We start from the raw sequence: 11,356 nt of genomic DNA, 5'->3' as shown, positions 1-11,356 counted from the left end.
AACGATATAATCGATATTTTATTTGCATTAATCCTCCATTTGGAATAAACTATTTACACTTGCTCGTACAGTATACTGCAGTACAGTACAGTACAGTACAATACAGTACAACGTAGGTACTCGTAATAAAATAAAGTCAACATCTCGACGACACCCAACATTGTTTTACTCAAAAACTGAAATTTTGTAAAATGGCACCCTGTCCTGAAGCCCTAGTATAACTTTTCAAGTTAAAACTCATCATGATCAAACCATCGCCGGCTCACTATAGAGCACGGAACTCCTCTCAAACATAAAACAAGTAAATATTTTAGAAACGCGACTAACCTGCGAAAACCGCCAGTACGACATGAGTACTGCAAGGCTCTCTTGGCACTTCAATGACATTGACAGGAGGGCGTACTTAGTTGAAGTTAAGGGCTTATTCCACCTTCCTAAATAAGATGTCCTAAATGGTATAGTTACCGTCAAACTAGCCAATTTTGCCACTCAATGATACTTTGCCCAAAAAGCAATTTATAAGCAAATTCAAAATGTATTTTTTTTTGATAAATTAACGTTTAAACCAAAATTTGCTCGGTTTTGATGGCGGGCAAAGTAATCCGGACATTTAGCCAACATTGCCCACGTCGATTTTTCATCCAAATATAACTCTTAAAAATACGTGAAAAATACCATGACTATAATTTAAGGCCGTCTTGGCCTAGGTTTCCAAATTTTGATTGTAGTATTTATATTACAGGTGAAAATAATTTTAAATAGAAACATTTTCCTGAAATGTCACAACCCTCAAGATTTAAAACTGCTTGGTCAGGTTTGTGTTGAAAAGAGAAATAATCGCATGGTAAAATTGCCAGCTCATTTTATCACTAAAATATTTATACTACAATACAAATTACATAGCGAATTTGCTTATAAATTGCTTTTTGGGGAAAATATCATTGAGTGGCAAAGTTGGCTAGTTTGACGGTAACTATACCATTTAGGACGTCTTATTTAGGAAGGTGGAATAAGCCCTTTAGAACAAAAGCTGCCAGCAAATAAAATCTCCTCAATTTTACGGAATATATTGAAAATGTGAAATTCGAAATCGAGTAAGTTTTATCTAATTATACTGATAACCAATGCTGTTGTTCCGTATTTAACCTGAAAAGTTACACTAGGATCTTAATTGGACACTGAACTAAAACTAAACTAAATAGTCTGTGAGATCTATAGAGCGTACTGACTTTGTTCTTCGGCACTCATCTATTTTTACCCGACTGCGGCGAAGCCCAAAGGAGGTTTGTGTGTTTGATCTGAATGTCTGTCCGTTCCTATGTACGCTTGTAACTACTGAACGCATTGACTGAACGGCTCAACCAAATTTGATAAATGATACGTCATTAGATTCATCTTGATGACGCGAGTGTCACTGGGTAGGTACATTATATTCTTAAAAAATAAAAATGGCGGATTTTATGTGCAGGCTAAAAAATATTTTTTTCTACACCCTCGAGTGGGGTGTCAAAATAAAGGACTTTAAATGGCGAGTAAGAAAATATATACAATATATATGTTAAAACAAGTTTTGTATTCTATAAAATAGAAATTCATCCATACTACTAATATTATAAATGCGAAAGTGTGTGTCTGTGTCTGCTAGCCTTTCACGGCTCATTCGTTCAACCGATTTTGATGAAATTTGGTACAGAGATAGCTTGCACACCGGGGAAGGACATAGTCTACTTTTTATCCCGGAAAATCAAAAAGTTCCCACGGGATTTTAAAACACATTAAATCAAAAATAAAGCCACTATTATTATAATAGTTTTCAGTTTTCACTTCTGTCCGCAACCTCCTCTGACTGCCAATTTTTAGTGTAGTTTTAGTTTAGTGTGTAAAAATGATGTCAAATTTGACACCTCTTGCTAGGTTTGACATCACACATGACGTCATAACAATAAAGGTTGGTTTACATGTCGCAAATTATTCATATTTCTTCCCAAAAATACTGTAGAAATCAATCTTTTGTGTTATGTAGGTATTATTACCTTAGCACTTTGCATGAAAGCTTTTTATTATTGCGTCATTTTTATTGCGATATTTAAACAATCAATATATTATGATATATTTAAATAACTGTGAATACAAATTGTCTTTATCAGATTATTTTACGGCTTAGTAATATAGCAAAAAATCGTGTAAATATAAATATAATATATACATATATGTATTATTTTATACTTAATAACAAATTAGTACATTATCTCGATAAATCTTAACAATCAGTGTTATTTATAATCTGTATTGATAAATCAAATTGCACCTTAAACATCTAGGATTTTCGCTGTTTATAAGTATTAAAAATTTATTTATTTATTTAACCTAACTATTCAATTTAAGTAATTGTTTTTTATATAACTAGGTACATAATAATATACTATCCAAACCGAGTCGGAGTAATAGTTAAAGTAAATTAATATAGTAAGGTAATAAATACATGGCGTAAACAATTGCTTTTTACTTTATATAACTGACCAATCTCATTCCATTATATGGACGACTCCCCCTCCCCCCAAACTTTCAACGTTTATACAATAGCAATTTTTAAATACACCGTAGCCTAATCTATATACAAATGAATAATATCTATAAAAAATAATACACGTACGGCTCACATTCAGCTACAAAAGCTAATATAGTTAAAATATTACTTGTCAAAACTTTTTCATCCAAACAAATTTCCATCTGTCAACCTGAGATCTGATTTTATTGGCCTAACTGTAAACAGATTGGAATGCAGCTACTCAAATATTTATTTGCGCCAAAACTAAACTTAATACAAAGATAAGTTTTTTTTGTTTTATGTTAAAAAACACAATTTTTAAACTTTTAGTACCTAGTGCTATTCTTTTCCGCGGGTAGCATAATCAAATAGATAACAATACATTTAGACGTAATTTTTTTGAAGATTGTGAATAACAGTATTACAATGTGGCTGAATGTAAGCCGAACTTTCATTGAAAAGCATTTTTAAGCGAAATTTTAAAAATATATAGGAGTTGTGATCTAAGAGGATTGCCATTTTTAATCTGTCATCTGATTAGTTTGCTGAAATCGTCTTGACTCCGCTGTGGTTTAGTGGACAGGCACCCTAAGAGCACATTAGTTGCATGAGTTCAGTATTTAGCACTTTTATATGTCGCATCGGCAAAATTCGTTTGCGCAGAAAAGTGATATCCAACGACTAAACCCGAATGTACGCCAATGAAATACAGACCTTATTGCTTGACGTTAAGATTTTAAACACAAGAACAACAGAGACTCGTGCTATCTCGCACATAATTCGCGCGTACAAAACATGGCGCGTAGGCAACAACCAATAGCGGACGGACGCGCGCTATGATTGGCTGAGATATTTTCGCGCCATTCAAAAACAAGATTTCTGCGCAGGTACATCCGCGTAACTCATAAAAGTGGTAGTACAGAAAGTAATATACATCGGCCTTTAGAATCACGTTTCGGCTTTGTAGAGCGTTGTCTCTGTCACTCATACCTGTGACGTTTTATAGGTCTCAACGACAGAGACAATGCTCTACAAAACCGCTACCTCTTTCTAAAAGGTCGATGTACACTACTTTTTGCCGCGTACCGTAATATTCGCGCCCTACAGGTCTTTATCTATACCCGTAGAAAAAATCACGTCAATCCGTTGCACCGTTGCGACGTGATTGAAGAACAAACCAACAAAGCAAGTGTAGGCGACGCGTATTAAACCTTTTTTTGTTGTTTAATAATAAAGAATGGCTCAAAAAAAAGAAAACGTTTTTCATAAGACAGATTTGTCAAATTGGAAAAAGGAAAATGTAAAATTTTTAGAATGAAAATGAAAAAAAGATGTATTCACAGATATAGGCGTGAAATACGTTTTTAGAAGAGCTTTTATCAATATTTGCGGCCTTTCATTGAAGCATCCTGTACAGCAAGAAACAAACACACTTTCGCATTTATAATAAGGGTTACTGATTTAACTAACTAATAAAATAGTAATCCTCTTAATTCACAGTTTAAAAACTCTAAGAACATTAGAATATTAGTCACAATCACATAAATGAGTAAGGCATATATCAACCCGTTCTAACTTCACACCGGACAAACAAATATGGACCTTAAAGTAATGGAATATCGTACATTCTTGTTTGATATACAATTCGTGAGGGTGCCTCCACACGTTTTCGGCATCATTTTATAGGAAAAATTATTAAAAATTGATAGAGTAGTTTTGTAGCATATATCTACAAAGGCTTAGCTATTTTTTACCTAAAGAAAAAGAAAAATATACATCTGGGCAGAAGCTAAGGTTTCCAGGAAATAAAAGTCTACTAAGAAACTACTATGTTTAGTAGACGTGCGCGAACTGACTACCTTTTTCACGCGTCGCGGTTGAGACTGCGAGCTGCGCGTGCCGCTGCCCGTTGCTGTAGAGCCCGTTGTGAGGTTGGGACCCCCGGATGGGTTCGAAACTAGTCGAGCTAACGTCGACTAAACACGTGAGTAAAGCCGTTGACAGATATCATTATAATGGAAATCACTCACGATAGTTTAAACGCTAAAATAACAAGGAATATAAGGCCCTAAAGAACGCTCGCAGCTGGTCAGTCGACCAGTGGAGGCTCAGTCGACGCCCTGCGAGCCTGGTAGCTCAGCAGCGGTGGGATAGAGCACTCTTAGTACCTACTTGAAGCAAGTACTTACTTATCGCTGTTCCCCTTCCACTAACAAATTAGAGCGAAAAATCGGACACCACTGGAATATGACCTCTCGCTCTAATTTGTTAGTCGACTGCCGACTGCCAAGCAAGAGGTCTGACACCACTGGAATATGACCTCTCGCTCTAATTTGTTAGTCGACTGCCGACTGCCAAGCAAGAGGTCTGACACCACTGGAATATGACCTCTCGCTCTAATTTGTTAGTCGACTGCCGACTGCCAAGCAAGAGGTCTGACACCACTGGAATATGACCTCTCGCTCTAATTTGTTAGTCGACTGCCGACTGCCAAGCAAGAGGTCTGACACCACTGGAATATGACCTCTCGCTCTAATTTGTTAGTCGACTGCCGACTGCCAAGCAGGAGGTCTGACACCACTGGAATATGACCTCTCGCTCTAATTTGTTAGTCGACTGCCAAGCAAGAGGTCTGACACCACTGGCTTCTGACCTCTCGCTCTAATTTGTTAGTCGACTGCCAAGCAAGAAGTCCGACACCACTGGATTCTGACCTCTCGCTCTAATTTGTTAGTAGACTGCCAAGCAAGAGGTCTGACACCACTGGCTTCTGACCTCTCGCTCTAATTTGTTAGTAGACTGCCAAGCAAGAGGTCTGACACCACTGGCTTCTGACCTCTCGCTCTAATTTGTTAGTAGACTGCCAAGCAAGAGGTCTGACACCACTGGCTTCTGACCTCTCGCTCTAATTTGTTAGTAGACTGCCAAGCAAGAGGTCTGACACCACTGGATTCTGACCTCTCGCTCTAATTTGTTAGTCGACTGCCAAGCAAGAGGTCTGACACCACTGGCTTCTGACCTCTCGCTCTAATTTGTTAGTCGACTGCCAAGCAAGAGGTCTGACACCACTGGCTTCTGACCTCTCGCTCTAATTTGTTAGTCGACTGCCAAGCAAGAGGTCTGACACCACTGGATTCTGACCTCTCGCTCTAATTTGTTAGTCGACTGCCAAGCAAGAGGTCTGACACCACTGGATTCTGACCTCTCGCTCTAATTTGTTAGTCGACTGCCAAGCAAGAGGTCTGACACCACTGGCTTCTGACCTCTCGCTCTAATTTGTTAGTCGACTGCCAAGCAAGAGGTCTGACACCACTGGCTTCTGACCTCTCGCTCTAATTTGTTAGTCAAAGTGGGATAGCGATAAGTAGGTATACTTCAAGTGGGTATTAGGAGTGCGTGATCCACCTTTATTCATGATCTTGACCAATCGCAAGCAGTTACTGGTCCTATACAGTTTGGAACAAAACTTTATAATCATCATCATCACAATCATATCATAATCATCACAATCACCATCAACGAATACGCCGTCATAACAAGGAATATAAGACCCTAAGGAACGCTCGCAGCTGGTCGGTGGCCGAGGCTCAGTCGACGCCCGCGAAGCCCTGCGAGCCCTCGATGGCCTTCACCAGCTTCTCGCGCAGCTGCTGGTAGCTCTCGTAGGGCGGGAGGTCGATGCGGTTGAAGCTGGGGACATAAAAGCAATATTAAGTTCTCGTATGCCCAGGGCTACAGCTGTGATAGCCTAGTGGTTAGGACGTCCGCCTCCTGATCCGAGGTCGTGGGTTCGATCCGAGTTATGTGCGTTTTAAGAAATATCACTTGCTTCAACGGTGAAGGAAAACATCATGAGGAAACCTACATGCCTGAGAGTTCTCAATTATATTCTCAAAGGTGTGTGAAGTCTGCCAGTCCGCACTTGGCCAGCGTGGTAGACTATGGCCAAAACCCTTCTCACTCTAAGAGGAGACCCGTGCTCTGTACTGAGCCGGCGATGGGTTGATCATGATGATGATGATGCCCAGGACCGTAAAATAAATTTAATGAAAAACCTCAACTTACGAGGCTAGTCAAGTTTCGATAAACACATTGACAAAGCATGCCTCGACTTGAGGCATGCGTCTCATTACAACAAGCTCTGCCTCGCAGTATTTGCCTCGACTCGAGGCAACACTTACCAAGTGTGAGCGCGCGGGTAGTTATCAGGCGAGCCCCACTTCTCTATGGTAAAGAGTTGCGGCCCGTTCGAGCCGTACAGCTCTTTGAAGCCGTTCATGGGTACTCGAGAGGTGCCCGTCACGAATTGCAGCAGTCTTGAGCGCATCTCGTTGGAGAATGATAGGACCACCTGTGGACAACAATAATAATGCTTGAGTTTTCTCAGTGCCTGAACACCAAAAATCAGTCAGTCACCAGAATCAGTGCGTGAAATCCTGACACCTTGCTAGAGTTATCAACGCCTAGCTGGACAACGAATTGGGCCAGATTTTAAATACAAAAAATTACCCCAAACCATTGAAAAATTATCCTAAGCCCCTTGAAAACCCTTCTCAGGCCCATAAAATGCTTTCCCAGATCCTTAAAAAAATTAATTTCACCAATTAAAATTTTTAAGGATCTGGGAAAGCATTATTCTAAAAAACTCAAAAATACACACATCCTCCAAAACCACAATGTAGTTACCATGATAGTCGATATGCTGGATGCCACACAGCAGCAGTTCCAGCTCATTATCGTCTAAGATCTTCAGCAAGGATCTTCATCAACCTACTTTAAATCTCGGGGAATCTTGATTCTTGAAAAACTCCCCCAGAACCTTAAAACACCTTTCAGGCCTATTAAATGTCTTCCCAGATTCACAAAAAAATTACCGAAACCTTGAAATTTTTTCTCGAAGAATAAAATAAAATAAAATAAATAAAATAAAAATCTTTTTTATTCGAATAAACTTTTACAAGTACTTTCAAATAGTCGGATGCATCTACCACTGGTTCGGAATGCCTTTCCTACCGATAAGAACCAGCAAGAAACTCGGAATTCTCCAAGACCCTTGTGAAATCCTCTCAGATCCTTGAAAACCTCTCTCAACCCGATGAGATCCCTTCCAAGATCGTCAACAAAATTCGCCGCACTGAAAAATTTGTCAGATCCCCAAAAATTTTTGCTTACAATTATTCTAGAATTGCGACAATTATTGTAGAAAGCTCAAAAACACTTACCCTCCAGAACCACTGCACCACAAGATGGTTGGCGTGGTAGTCGCCCTTGTACAGCGTGTTGGCGCGCCAGTCGCGCACGTCGATGTGCTGGATGCCACACAGCAGCAGCTCCAGCTCGTTCTCGTCGAAGATCTTCAGCAGCGGCAGAGGCACCAAGCCTCCTAAGCCCTCAAGGAACGCGTACATCTGCTCCTGGACTCGACTGACGAACCGCCATTGGATCACTAACCTGGAAATGAAAAAAATTACCTTATAATTTGCAACTTTACTACTCGATGAAAATGATGTCTACAATAGAACGTAAGATAAGATAAGATAAGATAAGAATTGCAAAAATTGTATGTGCATAGGGTCTTAAAAATATAAAAGTCCAATTACAATCTGCCATCAATGGCGCGCAATTTTACAATAGTGTCAGTAACACATTTAGTTACAATTAACAAACTAAAAAAAAAATTAAATATGATGTCAAAGAAAACCTAAAATAGTCGTAATTTTATTTGTTTATTTTTTTAAACAATATTAGCCATGGCCCTTGCCTAACATTCCTCTTGTGCTAGGAGTAGGTACGACAATAGTGCAACGGGTGGGGTTTGAACCGGCGACCTTTCGAATATATAAAATGTATATCTTACGTTCCTTTACATATAATGCAAAAAAAAAACGAAAACAAAAATGTTATTTAAATATCCCGCGAAAATGCTTACCCAACAATATGGCGCCCCATACGTCATTTTGACATCACCAGTGGCCCTACCGCGGTTGTTTGACAGCTACAAGGTCACGATCGCAATCATCTCTGATTGGTTAATGCTCGCTCACTATTGGCCACAATGCATTGTTGCAACAAGAATCGCATCAGCCAATCAGAACAATTGAGATTGTAATAATGATTGATGCAGGTTTTAGACAATCGCCCTACTGTTCGTAAACTTTGGTTGTTGACTATACTATACACGCAACTGTTTACAAACAGTTGACGTCATCAACCACTCGGCCAATCACAGCCGTTAACGATCACGTGACTGAAGTAGATAAAAAAATCATTTTCTTTGTCTATTTTCTCTTAAAATATCTCGTATTAATATAAATAGTTGGTTTCCAAAATGTATATTTAATGCGGATGTCATCAATAGATCTTATATTTTACATGCTGTCAAATACCAGTGGCCCTACCGCGGTTGTTTGACAGCTACAATGTCACGACCGCAATCATCTCTGATTGGTTAATGCTCGCTCACTATTGGCCACAATGCATCGTTGCAACAAGAATCGCACAAATTCAGCCAATCAGAACAATTGAGATTGTAATAATGATTGATTGAAGATCATATTTATTAATTAGTGGTTAATGTTAAAAGTTTGTAATGTAGGTAGCTTATTGTTAACACAATCGGAGACTTATGTAATGATGTATATGCCTACTATTAGATATGCCAACGATAAATTGTTGTTACAATTTATCGTTGGCATATCTAATTAAAAAAAAAAAATGATTGATGCAGGTTTTAGACAATCGCTCTGCTGTTTTACATTATGCAAATAAAGAATTATTCTATTCTATTATATTCTGGTCAAATAGGTATAATGCTAATCTCAGAACAAATACCTTTAGAAGTAGCCCTAATGTGACTCTTACTGTTAAAACGAGATAGCTAAATGCATTTAAAAAATACGACTGTAGTACGGAACCCTCATTGCGCGAGCCTGACTCGCACTTGGCCGGTTTTTTCCTTTTGAGGTACCCTAAAAACAATTTCGTACTCACTTAATATACTCGTCTTTGTTCTCGTTGTCTATGGATATATTGGCGCCTCCAGGCTTGAGTTCCCTCTGGATGGTCTTGCCGAACTGCTCCTCGTCCACCGCGAACGTCAGGTACAGCTCTGATGGGTCGTTCTCCTGGAAAGTTACAGAAACGATGCTATTCTGAGATCCAAAATTTAAGAAAAACATTTCAAAGGTCACAAAACATTGGACCTCAATGTAAATTTTCATATCCTCTTTAGCCATCTCAAAACAACATAAAGGAGACCGACCAGTCTTGGGCACAGTCATGTTACTAAAAAAAAAAAAAAAATGAAAAAAAAACCTTTATTTTATGATAAACCAAAATCACCAAAAATAATTCGAATTTACAATCGCTAAATATAGAAAAATATACCTTAATCCACATCAAGGAGTTGTAGTACTCCAAGTCCACAGACTCCATGTCCTGTAGCTCAATGGATTTGCCCAACATCATTTTGTAGAACGGACGGATGAAAAATGCTGAAACAAACAACACACATTTTTATTTAGAGAGAGAGAGAGAGAGAGAGAGAGAGAGAGGGAGAGAGAGAGAGGGAGAGAGAGAGAGAGAGAGAGAGAGAGAGGGGGGGAGAGGGAGAGAGAGAGAGAGAGAGAGAGAGAGAGAGAGAGTAGGAATCTAGAAAGCTATATATTCTTACCGTCGAGCAACTTGCCATGGTACACGGCCATGCCGGCCACGCGGCCGATGAACTTGAAGTAGTTTAGGTGCTCCTCGTTGCACACCCCACTGTTGGGATTGATCTGCAGCGTGTAGTTGTCCATCGCGGAGTACTCGAACAGCCCGTAGTACGGGTTGAACATCTCCTTGGACAGCAGGAAGAACCACTCCCGCGCGAGCCCGCCGTAGTCTGGAGGGCAGGCATTATAATTATACCCTATACTTCTTTATTTTTTACTGCGCGATAGGCTTACGCTTGACGACAAAAATAATGATGAGGTAGAGATTGGAGCGCGCTTGCGTAAAATGTGCCTAACCCAAAAAATCCCACTGAGTCACAGTGTTACTCAACGGGGAAAAAATCCCATTGAGTCACACTGTTTGTTATTCATGAAGGTGTCACTGAAAAGAAGGAATCTGTTACAGATTGGAGCGCGCTTGCGTAAAATGTGCCTAACCCAAAAAATCCCACTGAGTCACAGTGTTACTCAACAGGGGGAAAAATCCCATTGAGTCACACTGTTTGTTATTCATGGAGGTGTGACTGCCTGAAAGGATTAAAAGAAGGAATCTGTTACATACCCAATCCGACTTCCGACTCGAACTCGACCCATAACTTGGTCTTGAGTAGATCTAATCTGCTAACAGAACTTATGATACGGTAGGAGTCTTCTAAGATGGAGTTTCTTCTCACTTTGATCTCGAATTTGTTCGGTACGTTACTCTGTGGACAAAATACAACTATTGCTTTCTTTTTTTAATAGATATAGCGAGCAAACGAGCAGGCGGGTCACCTGATGTTAAGTGATTACCGCCGCCCATGAACATGTGCAGCACCCGAGGAGCCGCCGATGCGTTGCCGGCCTTATAGGAATTTGTTGGTCCGCCCCTTGAATAACCCCATGTTATAATCTAGTGGGAACACCGCCGATGGGAGTTGGTTCCACAGTTTGCACGTGCGTGGAAAGAAGGATCTGGCACAGCGGACGGTCGAAGTGCACCAGACATCCAGATGGTGAGGGTGAAATTCCTTACGGTGGCGCGCGGTGCGGTTGTAGAAAAAAGAGAGTGGAATGAGGTCAAAAAGCTCTTCAGAGCACTCCCCATTATACAGGC

At 39.8% G+C, this 11,356-nt stretch overlaps 1 protein-coding gene across 9 annotated transcripts in view; it reads right to left on the bottom strand.

Moving 5' to 3' along the window:
- Positions 1-11,356, bottom strand: part of Nedd4 (E3 ubiquitin-protein ligase Nedd4) — a 55,391-nt gene continuing 44,035 nt past the window's right edge. For all 9 annotated transcript variants that reach the window (XM_069505416.1, XM_069505415.1, XM_069505417.1 and 6 more), the window contains 8 exons: positions 10,823-10,964; positions 10,221-10,430; positions 9,935-10,041; positions 9,539-9,672; positions 7,771-7,999; positions 6,730-6,899; positions 5,507-6,238; positions 1-5,072 (listed from right to left, as the gene is read on the bottom strand). In XM_069505416.1, the coding sequence (XP_069361517.1) occupies positions 6,136-6,238; positions 6,730-6,899; positions 7,771-7,999; positions 9,539-9,672; positions 9,935-10,041; positions 10,221-10,430; positions 10,823-10,964 (1,095 nt within the window). In that variant the 3' untranslated portion in view covers positions 1-5,072; positions 5,507-6,135. The remainder of the gene's footprint in view (positions 5,073-5,506; positions 6,239-6,729; positions 6,900-7,770; positions 8,000-9,538; positions 9,673-9,934; positions 10,042-10,220; positions 10,431-10,822; positions 10,965-11,356) is intronic.

The sequence above is a fragment of the Maniola hyperantus genome, chromosome 20, assembly GCF_902806685.2.
Source record: "Maniola hyperantus chromosome 20, iAphHyp1.2, whole genome shotgun sequence".
Lineage (NCBI taxonomy): Eukaryota > Metazoa > Arthropoda > Insecta > Lepidoptera > Nymphalidae > Maniola > Maniola hyperantus.
The sequence above is the reverse complement of the archived record's forward strand: the minus strand, read 5'-3'. Positions and strand labels throughout refer to the sequence as shown.